This window comes from Drosophila kikkawai, chromosome X (genome assembly GCF_030179895.1).
Source record: "Drosophila kikkawai strain 14028-0561.14 chromosome X, DkikHiC1v2, whole genome shotgun sequence".
NCBI classification, from domain to species: Eukaryota; Metazoa; Arthropoda; class Insecta; order Diptera; family Drosophilidae; genus Drosophila; species Drosophila kikkawai.
In genome coordinates, this window is record NC_091733.1 from 15,154,349 (window position 1) to 15,179,677 (window position 25,329).

Consider the following 25,329-nt stretch of genomic DNA (forward strand, 5'->3'; position numbering starts at 1 on the left):
AAAACAAATTCTTAAAATGTTCAGCTATTTCTATTGCATACTTTTGGGCATCCAAATTATTGTTTTTAAAAAAGAAAATCAAAAAGTATGTATAAATTTAAGAAAACACAAGCTTATAATTACTTGTAAAATATACAGTTACCTCCAAAAATGAGCACCTCGGGCACCCCTTTTCTCGCTCTATTTTAATATTATTATTTACACCGATCAGAAGCCACCGAAGCAGCTATTTATGCCCCCGTTCAGCCCCACCCCCGTCCCCATTCCCATTCCCATTCCCATCCCTGTCCCTGCCACGCCCCCTTGCCCCTCGTGCTGCGGCCCGACCCCCTCGCACTATAGAACCGCCGAGCCGCACCACAGCACCTGACCTCAATAGGGCCGCCAGACGCTGCCCCCGTTGTCGGTGGGATTGTGGTGTCCCCGATGGGCGGCCAAAGCGGCCACCTGCCGGTTGCTATTCCCATCCTCGATATTCCGTACGGAGGCGCCGCAATTCCCGATCAGCGTGAGGTCACCGGGATGGGTAACCCCGCCGCCGGCCATGATGTTGTGCTGCTGGCGAACGCCCACGTTGCTGATGTGATCCATCACGCTCTGCAGCTCGCCGTGCACCGAGGAGTTGGGCGAATGGGAGGCATGGCCGGGCAGCGTGTGCGAGTGGAAGCCATGTGCCGACTGATTGGCCGCCGTGTATAGCTGTGAATAAAGCAGACTGGCTGGCAGCACCGGATATAGTGAGCCATTGCATCCGGCGGCGGCGGCCGCTGCACTTCCATGTCCGCCGCCCACGCCAACGCCAACGCCCACCCCGGCGCCACCACCATAGGCAGAGGCTGAGGCATGCTGGGCCTGATTGACAATACCGGGGAAATTCTGATTGGAGCCCAGCATGGCGGGATTACCAACACCGACACCCACCGAGGAGCCAGTGACTGCCGCTGCAGCAGCAGCTGTGGCCGAGCCACCGCCGCCGGCATTCGCCGCCCCACCATTGGCCGCCGCCGTGCTGCCCAGATTGGGTGTATTGGTGGACAGCAGATCCTCCTGCACCGGCGACTCGGCCTGAGAGCTGTCGCTCAGGCTGCGCGGTCCGTTCTGGCTGGAGTGCACATTATATTCGTTGCTAGCATTGGTGTGATATCGCGGCACCAGAATGGAGTTTCCGGCACCACCACTGCCACCGCCACCGCTGGTGCCATTACCGGCTCCGCCGCCGCCGGCAGCAGCACCGCCAGCGCCCGCACTGCTCGCCCCGTTGACCGTCGAGGATATTGAGGTCTGTCCGGTGGCGCCCAACAGGCTGTGGTGGGTCATCTGGCCGCTGGTGGAGCCAACTAGGCTGCTCAGGTGTTGATCCAGATCGCTGGCCGTCGAATCGGGAAGCACTAAGGGGGAGAAAGCGAGGTGAAAATAAGGTTAATCAAGGTAGAGAAGGTGTGAAGAAGGGTTAAGAATTAGTTCAATTTTTGAGAAAATTTTAAGAAAAAATATATATTTAAATTTATATATCTAGTATTTAAGTTTTTGTTTAATTTCCTAAACTTACTTGGCACACAATCCCTATTGGTGGCTCCTCCAAAGTCCTGATTATTGCTCTGATCATTTGAAGAGCAGGTAAAGCCCAAGGCCGGATTGTTGAACTGGGCGGATGTGGGCGTTGTGCAGGACGAGAGCCCACTGCTGGCCAAATATGGTGAATAAGCCGAGGCAGCCGATCCATAGCCCCAGTGCGTATTGCTGGCGCCTGAAATAAAAATAAAAGAGAACAATTTATAAAATGAATTGTAAAATATTTAAAAAATAAATACAAAATGGAAAAGGTTTAGAAATAACTTAAAATAATGAAAATAAAGTCTAAAATATACAAGATAATCCTCTAAAGAATTGAGACCCAAAAATTATGGCCTATACGGGCTGCTAATTGGAGGTTATCTCCCATTTTCCGGCTGTATCTCCTCATTATGCGGGACCTCTTCCACCATTTTCCATAAAAATACAAAACAAAATGCCAAAAATCACAAACAAATCATTGGAATGAACGGGCCAAAGTCCTGCCAAAAATCGTTTGCAAATTTTTCAATTTTCCGGTTCCAAAACAAAACAGTAGCGCTGTGCGTTGCGCTCTCTCTCAACCAGGATCAAAAATGGGGATTTTCCGAGGGACGATGGCAACGGCAGCGGCCAAGAGTCAACATTTTGCGGGTCGCCGGGACCCATGCACAGATAATTAGGCTTAATTAATAGCCCATTCGGAAATTATTAATTAGTTTTTATAGGCGACGGGCGCATTTTCGTAGCCGGATATTGATTTTGTGGTGGCTTTATTAATGCTATTGGCTTAAATGTTTCTACCTCCATTAATTACGTGGCTTTTTGTGTACAATTTTCTCTGTGGGATGTGGGATGTGGGATGTGGGCTGTGGGTTGGTCTGGTCTGGATTGGGTTGGGTTTGGACTGGGCTGGACTGGACTATGGCGGTGTCCGTCATTATCTGGCGTTGGTTGGTGTGCGAGAGAGCGGTTAGCCCGCTTGTTTGTTGTCACACTGATTGACTTTATTTGCGCATATTTTTTGGGGCCCTGAATTATTAACAAGAAACCCGAACAGAGGACACAATTTGGGGCTAACACAAAAAAAAAAAGGGGGGAGGGAGATTGGGAAAAAATCCTTTTAGAGGGATTTTTAGGTAAAAAAAAGCATGCTTTTGAGTGGTTTAAGCTCCGTGAAATAAAAAAAAATATATTTTTAAATATATTTGGGGATCTTGTGTTCTAAATAATATATTTGTTAATTAATATATTCATTTATAATAATATAAAATATATAAATTTAAATTTTAAACTTGTCGCTATAGGAATACCTTAATAAATAAATAAAATAAATAACAAAATAAATTACAAATAAATAAAATATAAATAAATAAGATGTTGTTTATATTTTTAACATTTTGTATTTTTATTTTAATTAAGAAAAAATTTATAAATAATTATTTGAATAATATATTTTAAATATTTAATGCTGGTTATTTATTGTATTCAATAAATAATTTTTTTTACGTGTAAAAAATATATCCCTATATAAATAAAAAGATTTTAAAAATAAATTAAGTGCTGGTCTTAAAACTAAATTAAATTAAATTTAAAGTAATCATTCTAACCCCTGATATAATATTAAACCTAACTCGCTAGCCCTTAGTTTTAAATAATTGTTAGCTTTTTATAAATAAATTAAATTATATTATATTTATATGATATTAAAAACAAATAATGAAATTTAATTTAAATTAAGAGCTAGGGAAAATAATGAAATATTTTATTCGAATTTTTTTATTATTATTTATTATTATTTATTCGTATTTGTTGATATTTATTATTTAGTTTTATATTTCTATTTATTATTTTTATAAGCATTTTAACTTTTTCTAGCTTCATCTAAGTATAATGCTTAATTTTAAAAATATAAAAATCTTCACATATCTGTAAACACTTCAACATTTTCTGTTCAACCGAAATTTACTTGAAAAATAAACATTTAAGCCAATATTTCGATCAACCATAAAAGTCCTTTAACTCCCTTAAAAATGTAAAGCCCTTGCTCTTCATTTTCCGGTCAGGTTTCATGTATATTTCGTTTCGTTTCGGTTTGGTTTGTGTGCATGTTTTCTGTTTTCTGTTTTTTTTTTTTTTGCGAAATTAATAAAATATATGCCAGTAATTAAGTCAAGCAGCGACTGTCAATAAAATTTGTTAATAAATAATTCAGAATATTTTGCTTTTTGCATATTTACAATTAATTTATGGGTAATCAGTATCAACAGACGCTTTCAGTAATCGTTATTTACTTGTGTGTTTTCGCGTAAATATATATTTATATATGTAATATATGTACATGTACTATATATATATATTTGTGCATTATGTAATGTCTTTTATGGGCCCGGCAGAATCCTGTAAATCGCGCAATTTGCATTTTGATTTGTGCACTGGGCTAGACGATAAAATATTGACAGAAACCAATACCGGCAGTAGGGGGTTAAAGCAGGGAAAATTGGCAGGCAATTTGTGCATTGATTGAGTTGCATTTTATATATATATATATATTTATTTATAGCGAATATATATATATATATATATTTTGTTAAGTTCACCGGAATCGTTTTGGTCGGCAGCGGTAATGAAGGATAAGTGGTTACAAGTAGCATTGCGAAAGGCCGCAAAAATAATTGAAGAAGAGTAGAAAATTAAATTAAAAATTAACTTAAATATTAGTTGTAAATAAGGTTTACTTTAATCTTTTTTAATACCTTAACTTGAGCCCAACTAAACTTAATTTTAGTGCCACAAAGGCTTTTTTTAAACCTCATTTAAAGCTTTGAGCTTTTCTGCTTTAATATTTCCTACTTAAATAATCGTTAATATGTTAATTTTATTATTTTCTGCTTTTTTAATAGCATCAAGCTCTAAAGAGAAAATCACAATATATTTTTTTATATAATTTGTTTTTTTTTGCCTGCGGCAGCTAGTTGGCCAGTGTCTAGTCCGGCTTTTGTAGCTTTTGTTGCTCTTGTTGTAATGCAATTAATTGTCAATTTAAATTGAAACATCAAATTTAATATAAATGCATTTTAAAATGTACAATTAAATTTATTTCACCTACGCATAAGCATAAAAACAATCAAACCAAAAAAAAGAAAATGGTCTCCCACAATATTAATTATTGATTTTGTTATAAATATTCAAGCGTTGGAGGTGGTTAAGGATGTGCCAGGACTTGGGGGTGTTGTTTTAATAGGATATAGAGAGGTAGATACCTTTGTAAGTAGAGGTATATTTTAAAGATAACCTATAATATATATTAAAATGTATTTAAATATTTAGAAAGTATAATTTTAATTCAAAGAAAAAACCCTATAATTAATGTCAAAGCATATAAAGCATAGTTACTTTCCTTAAATAATACATCTTGCTCTCAAATAACCAACAATTCCATTAATTTAAACTGCAATTTAATACAAAAAACTATCCTATTAATTATATAATTTTAAATGGTAAGTATCTCACGCCTCGACTCTTTTCATTATCATTACCATTTTTCCTGCTTAGTGCCCGAGCTGTCAAATTTGTTTATGCGTTTATTCGCTTGGTTAAATGCATTAAATTTATCTGACTGCCGCATAAAAATGCTCTGTAGCTTTTCATTTAAATCATAATTTGTTTGCAATGCTCTGATTTATGCACACTTTTTTTTTAGGCTTCGACTTTTTTAACCCACCCCCACTCGGCGTGTGATTGTGTTTGACCAACGTTTGTTTGTTTGTGTAGTAAACTTTGGTTAAATAAAGTGGCCAACAGTTTAACAGCCATAACACCGAGCCCACTTAGCTGCAAAAAAAAAAAAAAGAAAAACACAACGCCAACACATATATATGGCCAAAGGTGACCCGCAATTTTACCACATTCAAATGGTCGCCCAACGACAACAATTGCAGAAAAAAGAAAAAAATATAGGTATTTTTTTAAGCGATGCTTTAAATTTTTAAGGCTTATAAGTCATAATTAGTGTGAATAAATATTTCAGATTTTTTTTGGTTTCTTAGAAAAGATTTTAAAGAAGAGTTCAAGAGTTGAAAGAGGTTCTTGGCGTTTTTAAAGTTTAAATGATTTTAAGAAATAATTTTAAACTTTTAAGTACACTTTTAACTAGGTTTTTAATGTATATTATATATTTAAATGATTTTAATTTACAGTCTTGATATATTTAAGGGTAAAATAATTCTTGATTATGTGTTTCTATAGACTCTACCCTGAAGATCTTTGATTCCCTTTCACCTCTTAAAGTATTTCAAAAATAAAATAAATAAATGGTTTTAAATATTTCTTCACTACGTCTTAAATATCTGTATGTCTTTCAAAAGCTTGGCAATCTAATCGCTTTTTTGTGTGATTTTCTGTGGTTGCATTTGTGGATGCCACACATGCCCCCACCCTTTAAACTTTTACTTTTGGTTGCCCTGCGGTTTAAGCATTTTGAAACCAAATAAATTTAAACTTTAAGGAAATGAAATTTAAAAGGAAAAATAGATATATAGAATATATATACTCACTCTGACAGTTGCCAATGGGCGGCATCCGGAAGCCGGATAGCGGATCCGTGGAGAAGTGGAAGGGTCTCTGGCCAAATGCAAAGTGAAACTGCTGCTGCTGTCCTAAAAGGGATAACACTAAGTTTTTTTCAGTTTTAATTTTCTGTCCTTAACTAGATGGTTTCTTGCGTTGGGCCCAATGGTTGCTGGCAATTCAATTTTTTACTTTTTAAAGGTGTTTTTTTATGGGTTTTTTTTTGTGTGTTTGAAGGTGTAAAAGAGCTTAGTTTTGGGATGATTTTTAGGTTTTTAAATATACATAAAGTGATAATGTTTGGGTGGGTTATTTATAAAGATATTTATTATTTTTTAATATCTATTAATATTTTTTTATATTTATTAAGAAAGTTTTTTAGGTAAATTAAGAGTTAAATCTTCAAAGAGAATTTTATTTATTTATTTTCTTTATTTTACTTTAAATAAATACCTTTGCAAAGTCAAAATTTGTTTGTTAAAATCTTTAAAAAATATTATTAAATATTTAAACCTTTTTATTTTTAATAAAAAACTGCCAACAACCACTGAACTGTGTATGTGTCTGTGTGAATCCTTAAATGACTGCGTTACCCAGCAGACAAAGAGCGGACTTAGTGCGGATGGATTCGAAAAAATGTCCCCTAAAAAATATTAAATACGGACAAAGATTCGGACTTTTCGCATTAGTTTCGCTAAATGCTCAAAACTGGACGCGCAATCGGACGAATAGCAGACAAGTTTCTCAAATTCTCAGAATTATACCCGATAATAGTGTCGTAAAAGGTGCGCAATCGAAATTGTATTCGGATTCCGAAAATTATAGCAGTTTCTGCCACAAAACCCATAACAGGTGATTAACTTTATTATCGTTTATGAGCCGAAATCGAACGTTTTGTCCGTTGAAATCCGCAAAACTCTCGTTTTTGTCTGCTGGGTAGTTTCTTTGTGTCTGTGTGTGGGAAAAACTTAAATGACAAGCAGTTGATGAATGAAATTCGGTTGCTTTCGATTCACTTAAGATGTAAGGAAGGTCTCTCGTTTCCCATTTCTGGTCACCTGTTTTCCCTGCATTTCCCAGAGTCGAAAAACTATTGACAATGGACTTTGTGTGTGTGTGTGTGTATGTGAAAGTGAAATGACAATGGCCCAAAAAACTTTATCCAACTGGCGACACTTTCGGCTAAATTGTAGCCGTCCCCAAACTCTAGATATCTGCCAGATTGTATTCATTATAAAATAATAACCTTTTGTCTGCAGCTTAAAGCCCCAACCAACGCATGTGTGTATGTGTGTGGGGCTGCTCTGTCTGGCATTCTGGACATATAAATCATTTCATGGATTTGCATTTGTTGTGAGTCCTGTGAGTCCTCTCCCTCTCGTTACTCGTTTCTCTATTCTCGGTCCAAATTACACAGACCAGCTAAACTTTCGGACTACAGACCCTTACGGCGCCTGAACATATGCAAAGTAAAATATTTGCATCCTTATAAATATGTAAAGGAAGGAGGCTAAAGTGTGTATGTGTGTGTGATAGAGCTGTCTAATGAATATTCCTTGAAGAAATTCGGGATTCCAAAGTGAAATGAAGTGCAGTATTAGCAGGCAAATGTCCTTGCTACATCAGCAAAATCTCGAGGAAGGAATTAAGCTTGAACAGAGAGTTGGGGATTTGGTAATATTTCAAGAATATTTGAGGCCAGAGATGGTCTGCCAGAGTCGATATATAAACGATATATTTTTTAAATATATAAACTAAATATTACTCTGTGAACCTTAAGATATATATTTTTAAGAATTTTAAAGACAATTTGAACGATTTCAATTTAAAAGTTTAGAAATATTAATTCTATAAAATACCAGAAATTTTAGTTTTACAATCTCTTCAGGCTCATCTCTGACTCCAGCAATAAAGCAATCTCTAGGCAAGTGCCAGGACTTGAACCTTTGCCGAACCTGTGAGTTTTGCTGAGAATGGGAGCTGCCTGCCTGCTGTGGCTCCTGCTAGAGCAATTTATCTATTTGGCAACTAATAAATTGTTATGCATTGTCCTGCAAATGAAATGCCCCCCAAAAAAGGCAAGGGGTAAAAATAGATAACCAGAAACGAGAAACACTTTTCCAGCTTTTCCTGCTCTACTTACTTGTCTTGGAGCGGGGTTCGCGTGGCCCATCGACAGTCACTTTGATGGCCTTGTTGTAGGTGGCTATGTGCGGTGGATTCGTTGACACGGTGATGGTTAGCGTGAAGCTTTTCCCTGAAAAAAAAAACAAGAAAAACGATAAACAAATTTATGACAAATACCAGGGAAACATTTAACTAATGGCGGCCAGTCATGCCAGCCGATAATAAAGATGTTTTTGGTGTGGATTTTGGGGTATTGTCACGTCGTAAAAGTGTTGGCCATTAAATGGGAAATGGTAACACAATACACACGTTCTAATCGATCGACAATATTTGTAATTATTTCAACTTAATTCTATTGTATTTCTCCTTCCCTTGTGACTGAGGACAATACCTCATTTGCATTTTGGCTTCTTTAGCCCTCTGGAAATACAGAATTAATTACAATTTAAACTGATTTAGTCTGCTGTGTGTCTTCTCCCAAAGCAGCCATTCACATATGCCTCGCCAGAGACTTTCTTTCACTCGAAGATTTATTTCGTTTGCGCCGCAGTTTTCTTTTAATTAACTTGTTTCAGTCCACCCCACCTTTTTGGGCCATTGTCATTGTCAAGTGTTGCCAGGGCGCAAGTTGCCTTTTCTAGCCATTTTTTGTTGAGATTCAATTAAAAGCATTTCGGGCTTCTTAAGCCGCGTCGCCTTCCTGTGTGTCTGTCTGTGTTTCGTCTATGACAACGCGGCGTATGTGTGATGTGAAGGTGGCGGGGCAATGGGGCGTATGTGTGGTTTTGGAGGAGGAGCAGGAGTCAGAGGTTTTGCTTTTTAAGTTGACAAACAAAGCGTAAATCATTTCGGCACATACAAATATACATATATAGAAATATATATATGCTCAGACATAGCCCGAGCTTACACATGTTCCTGGCACACACTCCACTTGGTTCACACAATACGTACTGATTTTCCGCCTTGATTTTTCCCCCCCAAGCCCAAGGCGGCATAAAAAATGAAGTCTCGAGTGGCAACCCAAGATGGGAAAACACTTTTCTGTTTATTGCCATCAAGTGCAGTTCATTGTTGCGCAATTCTTTGCCACTTTTTGAGGGGGGAAGTTAGACTGAGTTAAGGCTATATATAATTGATCATTAAATGGACTTGGTAAGGGGTTTTCCTCAAGGAAAAATACGTTGGATTTAAGGGAAAGGTAGGATCTTAAAGTTTTGATAGAAACACTAAAATTAAATAAGGTTTAAAAGTAAGGATCCGCTTTTTAAGTAATGTAATTTGTCCGTTTTAAAATTCTAAAAAATATTATATAGCTTAAATTATAATTATTTATAATTACTTAATTTATAGAAATATTCTTTCAAAAATTTAAGGACAACACAGGAAAGTGCTCCCTTTAAATAACACTCTAAATTCATTCTGTGACCCAATTGATTGCTAATCGCAGGGATTTTCCCCTACCTAGTCGAAGACGAATACATTCATCTTAATCTCCCACCGAAACTGCGACAAATGGATACGTCAACACTTGAGGAGCATGACATTTCCGTGTGTGTATGTGTGGGTGTGGCGACATTTAAAATCAAATCCTGTTGACAAATAACCTGAAATCCTTGCCAGCAAATCCCCGTTGCACAGGCGTCATAAATCAATTTGAGGGTAATGAAATACACACACACACATAGGCACAGGAAGAGGCTCTACACAGAGGACATGGGAACAAACAAAAGGACATCTGTCAATACTTGCGGCTGCCTCGCAAATCACCAAGAAAACAAGAGCCAGGAGACCCCATCCCACTTGTCACATAATCGTGTTGGCGTGGCTTACGAATTACAATTTGCGGATTAAGTGCAATTAAAATTTTTGATACTCATGTTGCCACTGGCAAATATCATATACACTTTGCTTTTGGGTCCTGTGTAAAGTTCTAAATTCAACTACATTTTTTGGAATTTCTCAAAATTTTTCAAAGGGAATTTCTTATTTTTCGGTGTTGGTTTATTTTTAAAAATAAACTTTAAAAATATTTAGAAATAAAAAGGAGCTAAAAAAAAATTAATAAAATTAAGCAATTTGTAAATTGTTCATTTTGTTTTGTTTTTTTTTTTTTTTCATTTTTTTTTACTAAAATTTTTGATTGGAAATATATATTTTTATACCCTTGCAGGGTATTATAATTTCAGTCAGAAGTTTGCAACGCAGTGAAGGAGACGTTTCCGACCCTATAAAGTATATATATTCTTGATCAGCATCAACAGCCGAGTCGATATAGCCATGTCCGTCTGTCCGTCTGTCCATCTGTCCGTCTGTCCGTCTGTCCGTCTGTCTGTTTCTACGCAAACTAGTCCCTCAGTTTTAAAGCTATCTGAATGAAACTTTGCATATAGTCTTCTATATACTCTCACTGCTATATATGTCGGAACGGGCCGGATCGGACGACTATATCATATAGCTGCCATACAAATGTTCGATAAATTTTTCGAAAAAAAAATTATAACTTTGCTGTTTTTTTACATTTTTGCACCATTTTTTAGATATGGCCATTCTATATTATTTCTGAATTTTGGTAAAAATTTTATGAAAATCGGACGACTATATCTTATAGCTGCCATAGAAACGATCGGGAAATTAATAGGAAACATATTATAACTTCGTTGTTTTTCAACGTATTTTCATCTACTCTGAGATATAAGCTTATTTTATTATTGTAGAATTTTGGTATAAATTTCATGAAAATCGGACAACTATATCATATAGCGGCCATAGGAGCGATCGGTAGATGTAGAGAAAATGTAAAGGTGTGAATGTAAAACTGTAACTGTCAAACTGTAAACATTATAAGTATAGTTGAAATGTAATGAAATAATATCTGCAAGGGTATACAAACTTCGGCGTGCCGAAGTTAGCTTCCTTTCTTGTTTAAGCTAAAATTATTTTCAGGAGTTTTAAAAGCTAGAAAGTATTTTATTTCTACACTTGAACATGTTGAAAACCATATTTAAATATATATATTTTATATATTTATACAAAAAATAAATTAACAAAAATTATTTCTTAGACTTACAAGCATCTTTTGTTTGCTCTTTTGCTGTTTGGCTTCACTTCACTTGTAAGCCAAAAAAGACTAAGCCCTGGAAAAGCCTGGAAAAGCCAGCCAGTAAGTCGGCCCAACACCGAAATAAAAACATTTTGCGGCTTCTTTGGTTTTCATCTTTATTTTTTTTTTTTTTTTTTGTTTTTGTTTTTGTTTGTTTTGGCTGGTTGATATTCTGCCTGTGTTTACCTGAGGGTGGAAATCTATGCCACCCCTCAAATGATTGATTGCACGTGTGGCCTGTGGGTAGTTGAGAAGGGATTTAAGTGATTTTTTGGTTCGATTGGAGAAAGGGTTTGTCTTCGAGTTGGACAATAAATGTCTGTTGTGTACAAATATTTGGTGAGTTTTAGTCAAAGGACTTTTATAAGAAGCCTTAGGCTTGAATTGAAATTAATTCGAATAAATCTAGGCTTGAAATTATATTTAGTTTTATGTATTATTTAATAATAATTATAATTTTAGGTCTCTTTTTTGTCCTAACCGTTTTTATGAATAGTTTAAAAATATATATAAATTTTCTAAAATTTCCACAGCTTTAAAGACCCAAATAGGAAGCGGCTCTTTTGGGTAAATTTAATAGAATTACTGCCGCTTGGGTCATTACTGGCCACTGCCATTCCATACCCTCATCTAAGTTGCATTAAATCTGCACTGCGCCCATGGGGCGTATGAGTGATTTACGTGGCATTTGCCACCGACGACGCCATTTTGTTTCGCCGCTGTTGCTGTTGCTGTTGCTGCCTGTCTAATTACAATAACAAATGCACAGGCCGGCATAGTACATATCAGCCCCCATGCCACGCCCCCGTGTCATGCAATTTAATTACCCGGGCATCGATTTATTTGGCCCAGCGCTAGGCTACACTTTTAATTAGCAAAGTGCCATGCACATGCACGCACACACACCATCCATCCGGGCGGGTGACGATGACGATGGAGGAGATGGGGATGGGGATGGGGGGTTAACGCTGGGGCTTAAGGGGGTTAAAGTCGGTGCCAGTTTCCGCCTGTTACGATGCCGCAACTAAACAACTAAACAACGGAGAGAAGGCAACAAGACTTGGCAAACAATTTAAACAAAATTCAATTTATTAAATCAATAATAAAGTTTGTTTTAATTAGCAATTCTAGTAATATTCCTTTAGCTTTTCTCTCTCTGTGGTTGCCTCAATAAATCCTTGAGAAAATCCTTATGTAAAGAAAAGAAAAGAAAAGAAAGAAAAGAGGTTACCCCTAATCGAGGCCATCCATCATCCCCCTTGAGGTTTTTATTTACACAATTCTCAAGCCATTTAATACGGCCCAAAAACAGCCGCAAAATGAACTTAGCCAAGAAGAACGAACGACAAATGCCACCCCATATCCTGGCCATTCAACACCCTCTGCTCTTCCCCCCCAAAAGATAAACATTCACCGAAAAATCTTGGGGACAACCCCGAGCCCGGCCCCGCCCAGCTCCAAAGATAAATGCCTGGCAAAAGTCGAGGCAAGGCGAGGCGTTAAAAAGGCAAAGAAAACAAAAAAAAAGGGATCTTTCTGCCAGCAACTGACACCTTGTCCTGTGAAAAGGACACGCCTGTCTGTGGAAAGCAATGGGAAATTCGGTAAGGGGAAAAGTCATGCCAAATTGTGCACAATTTGCTTTTGGCTTGCCTTCTGTTCTTTTCAATTTTTTTCCCTGAGGGTTTTTGTTTTTCCTAGCAGGCCTGCGAAAATGTTGGTAATTGTGGAAGGCAGATTGGGGGATTTTCCGCAGGGTGGTGATTTTCCGCAGGCCAAAGCAACAGGCAGGTAGGCTATTGTGCAAATTACAGTTATCATAATTTGACAGTGACAGGCAGGGGGAAAATGGTGGCAAAAGGTGGCTTCGATTGGCTGGGAAGTTAAGGAAAATCTGAGGAAACTTTTGAATTAAATATACATAATTTATTTCTTTAAGAAAACCTATAGGAAAATCATCGAGTGATCCCTCTTCTGACTCGCCTAAACGAATGGGAAATTCCCAATTAAGTTGACCCACAGCCTGGGCCATGTGCCGCGGAAAATGTTAAAGTGAAAAGCGAAAGATGTCCTCAGAGAGCGAGAAGGATGGAAGGGAAATGTAAAACGAGTGACGTGAACGCGGACACGCATCCATTTGGCATTGGCCGAATGATGACAATGAATGAATCCTCGGCGAGACACAGACACGCCTCCATCCTTCCGTTTTTCGCTGTCGGAAAACCGCTTATGTCCACCTCCCCCTTACCCCAAGCTCCCTTGGCTGGTCGAGGCTTTGGTTTTTGCGGTTCCACCGCAGCGGATGCGTAGCCCCTGCCGCCCAGCCTCAATCGAAACCCCAAAAATGCCTCCTTCACCAGGACGAAATGACCAGCGGAATTGGGCTTAGTCCTTGGCTCGTACTCCCAGCACCCAGCCTTTAGTCTGTGATGATTGAATTATGGGTTGTGTGATTGGACTCGGTGTTTCTTTTGAAAGGAAATATTTCGAATGAAAAATCAAGCCAAAGAAAAGCTAAACTTCTTATTAATAAATCTAAGATTAAACTTTAAATTTTAAATATTTATTTATAAGATATTTCTTTAGGTTTGTTCTGGTTTAAATATGCTGTATTATTTCGTAGGTTTTGCCTATATATAGCTCTTAGAAATTTTCCCCAAAATAACTTCCATTAAAAGGACTCACAACTCTATCCCTCTCCCTTAAACCACCATTTAACTTCCGCAACAACTGACAGTTTATTAAACACTTTAAGACAAAGGCTCAGACAAATGCTGACAACAACAAACCTCACAACATAAAAAACAAAATAGAAAAACGGCAACAAAAACTGAGGAATCCGCTTCTATTTGGTGAATGAAAACGATGACGATGCCTCTGCCTCTGTGACGCTGATGAACTGCTGACAATTTGTGCAGCGCTTAACAAGCGGTTAAAAGGATACAAAAGCCTGTCGAGCACACACAAAAACCAACAGCTGACAAAGGACGATGAGTGGAACAGAAAAACGAATGATAAAAAAAAATAAAGATGACAGCAGTGCAAAAAGTGCCCACTGAATGATACAAAAATAAAAGGGAAACGGGAAGCAGGAGCATGAGTGGGGGCCAAAAGCCGGCAAAACTTTTGCTTGGGCGATAATTGAACAAATTGTTTCGAGTGCAATCCAAGGGAGGACGCCTGGGGGTCAAGTGCCAACAAGGGCCAATAAGAGCCGCCACTTGACGAAAAACTTTTGCCTTCTTGGTGGGCCAAGCAGCACAAGGATGAATTTGGGTTAGGCCTGGACAATAAGGAGTAGCAGGCGTCTTCCCAAAACATTATAAAATATATAATAATATATCTCGTTTAGGCTTACCTCTTCCGCTCCTTCCAACAAATCGCAGGTCATTGAACTTGGCCACCTGGTTCTTCATCACCGCCGTACAGTTGCGCAACTCCGCACAATAATTCTCATCATTGCCCGCCCGCACGGTGACCATCGTTCCGTCCATTATATCGCCCAGGGAGACCACCTTGAAGGCCACCGGTAGCGTCTTATTGGAGCGCCAATGTGGCGGGAGGACGGTGCAAACGAAGAGCGGACTGCTGGTGCGGATCAGTTCGCCGGGATGTTCGGTAAGGAAGTCACCCAGTGTCCTTTCCGCCAGGATGTCTGATGTCATTTTCGTATAGGCCTCGTTTAGCAATTGGGCGGGTGTGGGTGGTGTATTTTGTTCGGTGCTGTTGTTGTTGTTGTTGTTATTGTTACTGCTACTGGAGTTGTTGTTGGTTCCATTGGTGTTGTTGCTGCTGTTGTTGTTGCTGCTAGAGTTGTTGTTATTATTATTGTTGTTGTTGGTTGTGTTATTGTTGTTGTTGTTATTATTGTTGTTGTTGTTGGCATTAGATGCCGTCGAATTGCTCGAGGTGGTTGTTAAATGCATTTTGCTGTAATTGTTGGTATCGTTGGTGTAGGGATTATAGTGGTGTTGGTGTTGTTGCTGTTGTTGAAGTTGCTGTTGGTGAAGTTGCTGTTGTTGTTGTTGCTGCTGTTGCTGCTCCTGATGATGATGATGATGATGATGATGTTGAGAATGCTGATGATGATGTTGCAGTTGCTGCAACTGTTGCTGCTGCTGCTGCTGCTGCAATGGATGATGCAACTGCTCCTGCTGCTGCTCGAACTGCTCCAGTTGCCCTTGAGCGTGAGCCTGCACTTTTTTTAGCCGCACAATTTTGTCGTCCTTTAATCAAACCGTTGGAAAACAATGTATGGTATGCCCAGGATCAACTATCCCGCCGGTGTAAATACCAACTGTAAATGAAATGGAAGAATTTTGATTAATGTTAGATAATAATAAACTAGAATTCTATGTTATATTAACTTATTAGAGGGGTTTTCTAATGGTTTTCTGTTTTTAAACCCAAAAATGGCTCTATTGAGTGAGAATTTCCTAGTAAACCTCATCCTTCTGGGACTGAGGGCCACGATTAGGTCATCAATCTACCCCCGACTGACTTCAATTTGAACTTGGCGCCCGTTGCGACACCATAAAACTGCCCCCACATAGCCAGCCGAGGTTGAGGCCTGTTAATGTCTTTAAATCACGGCCCCAAAATGGCATATTACATGGGTGAAGCCCTCGCTCCCCAAAAAATAGAGGGAGCCAGAGGCTGGGACTGCACTCTGCACTCTGCAGTCTGCTTCAGGATGCTGGCATGTCCATGGGCATGGCCACCATAAACACAAATCAATTGTCAACCACTCGCCGGCCGGGGCGAAGGCTTCAGACGGCTGGCAGGACTCGGATTCACAGGATTGGATGGCACTGGGAGTTAAGGAGGGGGGGGAGGGGCTTGCAGGGACCTTCATATCCCCAGCGGAACGCAATTTGCGTTGCACTTTTCAATTTCCGGCAAAGGACTTCATCGCACTCCACCCGCTCTCCGGCCGATGAGCATCGACCCCATGCAACACTATCCCAATGCCAACGCAAATCTAGTGGCATGCGGCATGCGAACGAAAAGGACGAAGGACCCTGCACTCGTCACAGTAACCAGTGTCAAAATGATTGTGGACTCACGGGTGAGAATTTGTGGTTTGATACTTGCATATTTTGTCACTTGTCGACATTCGTGCAGGGCGCCCAAGGGCCAAAAGGAGTCGGTGTTGCAGGATACAATTGCACGGGGCCAAAGGTACGTTAGAATTGTTGCTTTATTAAGTTGAAAAATGCATAGGATAATAACAGAAACTTTGAAATATATAAAAAATTTATCCCCAGAAGGAAATTTTAACTTTTAAAATTTATAATTAAATATGAAGTGATATAATCATCTTAAATATGAAATGAAAAACCAGGCAAGTTCCTCTATTTAATTTTTGATATCGATCCCTGGGCTTAATTTCCAGTGTGCTCAGAAATCTGAGCTCAAGTTGCTTTCTTTTTTTTTCGACCCGCAGAGTCGCTTAACCCTCCACTTCCACTGCTGACCGATAAAAATTACTTAAAAATGCCACAGCTCATGGGTTGACTTTTGGCCAACAAGGAACAAAAAAAAAACAGGAAACAGAGAAACAAAAGAAAAGGCACAGAAAAAATTCGGTACACAAAATAACCGTTGACTGTCACACACACAAAGGGAAATCGTGGAAATGGTGGAAAAATCGCGACAAATGGGACCGGGGAGGCGGAGGTTAAAGGAGGAACAATGCCAAAGAGGAAATCGCGGCGAACATCCAACGGAAGCCAAACGTGTCGCCGCGAGTCCAGACAACAACACAAAACCCCGGAAAATTGAGGAGGCGAAAATGCGCGGGAAAAGTGCTGTGCCGAAGGGCGGAAAGTCCGTCATGGGCATGGGTTAATAGCTGTCGTGACGGTTGGTACTGTACAGTGCCGTCATTTGCCTTTCATTTTGCCGGCCTGCCTTTTATTGTAAATTTACTTTATAAAGGTTATTACCGAGCTCGAGATGAAAAAGATATAGGGCGGGGGAGGGAAAGCCCCGCGGATGTAGGTGAGATAAGCGGTGAGAAGGAGCAGACCAACCGGACTGTCAAATTAAGTCGAGCAGTCGGCATGAGTGGGCTAACCGATTACCTGCACTTGGAGTTTTTGAGAAGCGCAGAGAGAGGCGCTTTTAATGGTGAGTTTTAAAAAACGTTTGAAAAAAGCCAAGCCGAAAAGTTAATATGAAATTAGAAGGTGTCATTCTTTGCAATTTAAAAGAAACATTTAAGTTACATTTTGATAAATTCCAAAATTTAGAATACTATTGTAATTGTAATTGTAATTCACTTCAAAGTGTTTTTCTTATTACAAAATTTTATTAAATATAAAATTAGATTATTATCTTTGAATTATAAAATAATTTGCTTCATAAATTTTTAAAAATAATAATATTTTCCCCTACACCAATTACAGGACATTTAGCAGTTAGTAAGAAGAACCTGGCCAACCAATTCCAGCTCAAACAGGGCAGAGAAAAGGCCAAAGGAGTGGAAAAAAAATCTGCGACAAGTGCTCGACAAACGCGCCATAATCCGTGCTCGCCGTCACCAAAAAGTTGCAGGACATGGATGCCCAACAAACAACAACAACAAACACCAACAATTACACCAACAATATCCAGTGGAGAGTCACGCGCGGTTTGTCACCTCTCCGGGCATACACCGAGAAAATCAAAGAAAATAAACACATAACTATGGTATACTAAATGGTTGTAGATCTTTTTATGGGCTAATATATACAATAGTTATTTCTGCAGTGTAATTTTAGGAGTATTTTTTGTTTTAGAGATACCCAGACTTTCGGGTGAGGGGGCTAAATCAAAATTCATGGCTGCTGTTAAAACCGGGCGACCCGGGTATCAATAGACAAGGACCCAAGGACCGTTACACGCAAGTTGAACCCTTTGATGGCGAGCCCGGTCTCACCGCTCTCACCGGCATCGCCGGGAAATTCGCCAACACATGTACAACATGTAAATTGTTTCAATTTGCGGCATTTGCCGTAAAGCTGCGCAATTTTCGACATGCCACGGATACACATAGAGAGTTTTCATCTGCAACCCCTGCGTGAGTGGGCGGCGGCATCTCTGGGCCTTTGTTTTTTATTTTTTTTTTATTTTCATTTTCATTTACGTTTCTGTTTTGTTTTTGTTCGTTTTTTTTTTCAGCCATAGTTTGGCATGTCCAGCTGCCGGGCTCCCAGGGAAATATTTTCGGAGTGGCCAACCCAAATACTAAACTTGTTAAATGTTATAGGTAAGGGCTACTGCCGTTGCTACTTTGATGTAGTTAAATTTTAATTGGACTTTGGGTTTCGAGAACCCCCAGCCTGTGGTATGCAACACAGCAGCAATGTGTAGAGTGTGTGGCATTCGGGAATTCCTATATTAAGATGACCAAAAAAGGAAGATGTCCTGGTTAATAGGTGCTAGAGGCCAGAGCTGTGGCTTATTAGAAGCTTAAATGGCTGTTTGTTGTTTTGTTGTTGTAATAGATTTTTAAACCCAACAAAATATATACTTTCCCTTCTTCCAATTTTCCCTTCTCCTCAAAGAAATCAATTTATCTCTGGCAAAACAAAACCCAGAAATTAACAACATTTGCTAACTAAGAACAAATGAAGTCATACATTGTTTATAAGTGCTCAAAGTGGGCATCGCAACGCACCGCAAAGCCCCAGGATCCGGGGATTCCAGGACTCAAGTGGGTACATCGGTCTCTGTTCGCTTTAATGCCTAAATCAACTAAATTTGCGGGCAGCAAACTTATTTCCGGTATGCCCATAGCACTTAGGCCAGAAACACACACACACACACACAGTCAGTCGTTGCCCACAGAAATCAAGAGTCCTACAAGGAGAGAGGACACCAAAATTCAACCATAAATTGATGCAGTAACACGCCCTCCCAACTGCAGTTCTCCATCACCAAAAAAAAAAAAAAAAAAAAAGACAGAAAAGGAGAGAAGCACAAGGCTGCATCCTTTGCCAGACTGCAGTCCGAATGCAGTGCCGTGCCGTTGCAATGCCATCCTTCTGTCCGCCGTCCGTCCCCAAGCCCAAAAAGCGAGCAACCAACAATGCCAAGTTTTCGGTCAACTTTCGGCCAAAACAATGCCCAATCCTGTGTGTTAAGCCCCCGGAGACCCCAGTCCAACCCCAGTCCCCTCTGTCGACACCCCAAAAAAACCCACAGAACACACTCACACGGGTCACGCATCTTGTGCTCGTCCTTGGTCCTGCTCCGAGTGCGTGTGCACTGCCAAAAAGAACGAGAAAGCCCTATGAAAAGATTACTTTCCCTTTAAATATGTTGCCACTGTTTTTTGGGCAGTGCACAGTGTGCCGGCATTAATAACGTGTGCAGCAGGCACACTTTCAGCTCTGGGTCCTTGCATCCTGCGACTGCAGACTGCAACTAGAGATGGTGATGTAGATGGAGCAGCAGTTGCAGTTGGAGCCAGGGACTTTCTCTGGTCAATTCGCGGTTTTGCTTGTCACTTAGCCGACGGCCGGCGGCGCAGCAGCGTTGGCCATTTGATAAACGACAAACGACAAACGACGAGGAGACGACAAGGAACAGGACATGGGCGATGGAATCCTGGAGGGATGCTCTATATCCGGCTGCGAGAAGTGCCGCCCTCGTCCTTTTGAGGCGACAATGTGACGACATTTAAGGTCAAAAGAAGGGGTGCGGCATGTGTGTGCGGAATGCCGCCGTGATGGATACTGTGCCGGTTACGGATTGGGGAACAGGACTCTAACCGGAGGTGCTATGCATGTAGTTTTGCGGCTGAACTTGGCCACGATTTGCCTTGATAGTTCAGTTTAGAGTTAAGACAAACAAGGTGAGGAGTCACAAGCTTTAAAAACTCATTAATCGAACCCTGTATTCAATACCTTTGATTATAAATATTAAAAGGAAACCTTCGTTTCAGGATCCTTCTCAGGCATCCTTCCTCCAGGGTATCTCAACTTCGATTTCCCAGACTTTTCCGTGTGTTATGTTTAAGCCTTAAGTGGCGTAATAAGTCCAGATTGCAGCCTGTTCGGTGTGTCCTGCCATACATCCTTGCATCTAGTCGGTGTCCTTGTGTTTGTGTTTGGCCAGTGCCCGCAGAGCTTGCTTTTGGCTTTTGCTTTTAAGCCAGAAGAGCAAAGGACTTGGCCTGGCTATGAGGCCAAAAACTGTTGGAGGCGTTTAACATTTTTGAGGCTTGATTGGATTTTACACACTGGCTGGCTGGGGCCCAGGAGACTCTCAGTGCGTAAAGTGAAAAATTGCATTTTGAGCAGCTGCTGTTTGCTGCATGTTGCAAGTTGCTGCTTCTGCTGCTGCTGCTGCTGCTGCTACTGCTGTTTTTGTTGTTGATGAAGTCGGCTTTGGTTTTGGTTTCATTTGGTTTTGCTGGTCAGCCCCGAATGCGGCTGTCTGTTATTTTGAAATACTCGTTGAGTGGCTCGTTTGCGGTGAAATGCATGTGGCCACGCCCCCCGAACCACACACACTCATGCATACAGATAATACAATTGTTTCACCCTCTCAGTCTCTCTGTTGCTCTCACTGTCTCCCTCTCTATCTCTTGGCTATTTTCTTGTGCATTTTCTAATGCACTTTAAGCCCTCTTTAAGCGCAACGCCCATTAATGGCTTATTAGCTAAGGGTTGCAGCAACCAAAATCGATTTTATTGAAATTCTGAATTGATTTTTCCCTAGAAATTAACCTGACTCTTAAAACAATTTAATAAGGCATCAAAAAACCTGCAATTACTACCCCTGCATCGATGGCTTAATAGCATCACCTTAAGCTGCAACACACACTCATATGGGGGGGCTGTTGTAAGTGCAATATGGCATTTCAACGGCAATTAAAATGAATTTTCCGGTTACTTGACACATAACATAATTTGCATTTCCGGCGCCCAGGAAACATGCCACCCGGGGCGTTAGATTGTTTAAATGCATAAATGATGCCAGGGGCAGAAATGCAATTGCAGCAGCAGCAGCAGCAGCAGCGGCACAACGGAGCTGCTGCAATAGCAACCGCAGACGCATCGCCTTTCCCCCCTCCAGAGGGCAACATGCAACATGCAGCGCGCAACGTGCAACGTGCAACTTGCAAGGCTCCCATCCGGATGATGTCCGGACTGATGTCCCTCCGTCTTTATGTCCAGCATGTCCTTTGCCAGTGTCACCTTCAGACAACACTGTCTAACAGGTGAGATGTTTGTTATTTTTATTATTTTATATTTTTTATTTTTGCATATTTTTAATTTCAAGAAAATAGTAGTGAACTGAAGAGTGAATTTGTGAATCAATTTGAATATTTATGAATTAAAATTCAGGTCTTGAAATAAATTCCATAAAAAAAGCACACATTTAGGCCATGCTTATAATTCTCAACTGCTAAGTTGGCTACTACTGGGGTAGAAGTGTTTCCTCTTTAAAAAACCATTATAACCAATCCCCTTTCCTTTTCCTTTTATCATCTTTCCTTAAAGTTCCCATCATTTTTTAAATTCTAAAATTAATTCCCCAAAACAAATGCCTCTCCTGCTGGCCAGTGTAATATGTTATCACCAATGTATGGCCCTGTATGTCTCTCTATTGTGCACATCCCGCCCCCTTTACCAAAAATTTTGAAGCAGCCCCTAAAGCAATTGACATGCCGGCACTCAGGGCGTTCCATGTGGAGGGTGGGAATCCCCTCGTTTTGGGGCCCCAAGAGTTTGTCCAAATCACCGAGTTTAACAAATTAAATGACTTCTAGTGCGTACATTGTTTTGACACGGATGTGACCCGAGGACTCACAGGCAGGAGGGTGTTAAGTCTGGACTCTGCCAAATTGCAGTTGATTGCTGGACATGGAGTAGGGTGAAGCAGCGAAGGAGGAGGAGGAGGAGGACACCTGCAGTTCTAACCCTGCACTTTGCCAGACATCTTGTCAGCTGCAATCAACAGTTTGGCATGGCCACGATTTTCGGTATCATTATTACAAATTTCAAAAACATATTTCCTACTGATCATAATACCTATTTAATGGATTTATTATTATTTTTATTTTTTTTTTTTTTTGGGGCTAACAAAACCCCTTAGTCTCTGCATTTGGACCACCCGAATGTTTTTGCGCCGCCTTTGATACATTTCATATTTTTTACGGCCTTGCGCTTTTATGTCTTTATAAATACACAAAATTATGAGCAATGCGCCAGCCTGTCTTCTTTTTTTTTGTTTATGTGTTATGGCAATTAAATTTCCTGCAATAACAAATGCACTTGGATTCCAGAAAAGGGGTAGGGTGTGTGTGTGTGTGGTAGGTAGGAAATTGTTTATGTCTTTTGTTTGCATTAACCATTAAATTGCCCATAAAAAGTGTGGCACCAATGACGGGCGATTACTCATTTCGAGAGTTCTGTGATGACGAAAATACGAGATGAAATTCAAGTGTTTTTTCTTTAAAAAATAATATATTTTCTTGGGTAATTTTTTAACAAAAAAAAAGACACAATTTTTTTATAAAAATTATTATGTATTTTTAAGTAATTAAAATCAAGCTTAAGGTATTTTTTTATGAACTATCTTGATCTTAAATCATAAAGAAAAATATTAAAAATTGTGTTTAAACCTTGTGAATATTGAAACACTTTATTTTATTCTTTTTTTTAATATTTATAAAAATATTTTTAATTTTGTGTAAAATAGTTAAATTAATTTATAAATATATATACCTATTTATCTTATTTTCTTAAACTTTAAACTATATTTTTAAATGTTTTCTATGATTAAATAATGTATATTTATATTTATTTCAATCTAATATCGCCCATATCTTGTTTTAAAATAAAAACTACTAAGATTTTGGCAATAAATTACTATTTAAATTAATTTTAAAACAAAAAATTCAGTTTATAACACCCTTAAACAGGATTCTTGTGTTTTTTTATATTTATTTTTCTTTTCAAAGGGGAGGAGCCACCAGAAAAGGGGCTGCTTTTAGTGGGTAGTTCTCCAAGGACTCCCTCTGACTGAGTCGGAATCATAGACTAATTCCGCATTGAGTCGAGCGGAGAATTTAGAGAATTGTCGAGACATTTCGTTTGGGTCTTGGTTGTCAAAGACAAATCCCATTGGATCCCGTTACAAATACACACACACATGTGTGTTGTGTCTGGTATTTTTGAGTCGTCTTTGCCGCCTTTGATGATGTTTGAAGGGAAGGAGTTGAAGTTAAAAAACACCAAGCTCACAGCAAACTCACACCAAATTGAATTCCCTGTTCTTTCCCAGTTTTTTTCTCATTCAAGTCTTAGGTGAACTTTTCACTCGAAGAACTCACTCGGCATTCCACTCTTTCCGCCACTTTGTGTTCAGTGTAATGCGCCGTTGCAGGCTCTCAATTAGCAAATTAAGCACTCACACACATATGGAGCTCCATTCGCACCGAGTTACACTCACTCACTCTCGGCCAGCAAGGGTTGAACTCTCCACTGTGTGTGTGTGCGTGTGTGGCGCTTTGTTCTTGTTTCATTCGCTCTCGGAAAAGTGGCTCCACTCGGAAAAACCCCGCCCCCCAAAAGACACAAATGCAGGCCATTGCAGTCTTGAATATTTCGAGTCAATTTTTGCGGTGTATGTGTGTGTGAGTGTTTCCCCAGGTGGCTGTGTGTGTGTGTGTTGTGTGTTTTTGTTTAGTTTTTGGTTTGGATTTTAAAAGTATTTCTCAAGAATATTTACTGATATTTACTAATATTTTAATACAAATTATATTATAAATGTTGGTAATATATCCCTGAAATAGCATTTAAATTATAATTTTAAATATCTAATATGAATATCTTTTAAATATATCCTATAGAATATTTACTAAAAATATCTTAAATCTATATCTAAATGTAGATCTAATATATGCTTATATTTAGGAATTTTCTTGACAAATTGAAAGCTTGAATTCCAATTTAAGAATTTACACTTGTTTCGGAAAGTAGCTCTAGTTCGTCTTTATGTTTTTATAAACAACAATTATTTAATACTGATATTTTATATCTGAATATTATAAAGAATATGTTCATTAAAGTTAGCTGTTGCTGGATCTCTAAAGATCGACATTATGGCAACTGAAAAGGAAATTTCTGTTAATATTAATTATCAAGATATTGTCAAAAATTGACAATAAATATTTTTAATAATTACAAAAATTAATTGAAAATAAAATATAAAATTTAAATATATATTTTTTACATATATATACCATATATATTATATATTTTTTCTATATATAATTCACCTTGTCTCATTAAAACTGCAAATTTTAGCTGCTGCAAAAGGTATATGTTTGCTTTTGTGATATTTTAAAAATATTTAAAAATAAATATAGTGCTTGAATTGATAGTCTGTGATATTCTAAAAAATATATAAATATATTTTAATACATTTATGTATATATTTTATATATATTATTTGCACAATAAAACTAATATACTAAACTTATACAAACATATCCACATATTTTTCCAAAGCAAATTCGACTGCCTTGGTCTCATAAATAATTTTAAATTAATTTACATAATTTCCAAGGACTTTAAAATTCACTTACATTTAATTTTAAACTAAATGTAATATTAAATATTAAATATTTATTTAATTTTTCTTTTTTTTTAACCAAAATTATTGACACTGTGCTCTTAATTTCAGTAGAAAGCTTCGCCCAATTCACATTGCTGTCGCTTTCATGCATTTCCCTTGTTGCACATTTTTGCGGCCCTGATTTTATTATTTCTGCGTATATTTTACGGCCTACAGTTTTGGCCTAATCACACACCTTCACTGGCCAGAGAGAGACCTGGCGGCTGACAAACCCCAACCAACCGCCCACACACATTTTGCGGTGACTGTGTGTGAGGGATATTTGTGTGCAATTTTTAGTTAAATTATTTTTACACCCCGGAATGACAAACCAGAAACCAGAACGAACACAAAACAGGACA

The 25,329-nt window shown here is 38.8% G+C and overlaps 1 protein-coding gene across 2 annotated transcripts; it reads right to left on the bottom strand.

The window, feature by feature from the left end:
• Positions 1-372: 372 nt before the first annotated feature.
• RunxA (Runt related A) lies at positions 373-15,468 on the bottom strand. 2 transcript variants are annotated; one of them, XM_017174656.2, is made up of 5 exons: positions 14,709-15,468; positions 8,264-8,377; positions 6,108-6,209; positions 1,550-1,747; positions 373-1,388 (listed from the first exon to the last, which is right to left on the bottom strand). In XM_017174656.2, the coding sequence occupies exons 1-5, from the start codon at positions 15,274-15,276 to the stop codon at positions 373-375; spliced, it is 1,998 nt and encodes a 665-aa protein (XP_017030145.1). In that variant the 5' UTR covers positions 15,277-15,468. The 2 variants fall into 2 exon arrangements, with proteins under 2 accessions (XP_017030145.1, XP_070144526.1); XM_070288425.1 differs by having other exon boundaries at positions 6,108-6,224.
• Between the last annotated feature and the right edge of the window lie 9,861 nt (positions 15,469-25,329).

Excerpts from the sequence above, each read along its gene's own strand:
- RunxA (XM_070288425.1), bottom strand. The coding sequence starts at position 15,276 with ATGCATTTAACAACCACCTCGAGCAATTCGACGGCATCTAATGCCAAC. Across the intron at positions 1,748-6,107 it reads GCCCATTGGCAACTGTCAGA|GCGCCAGCAATACGCACTGG; the intron begins GTGAGTATATAT and ends TTTTTATTTCAG. Across the intron at positions 1,389-1,549 it reads CAATAGGGATTGTGTGCCAA|TGCTTCCCGATTCGACGGCC; the intron begins GTAAGTTTAGGA and ends TCTCCCCCTTAG.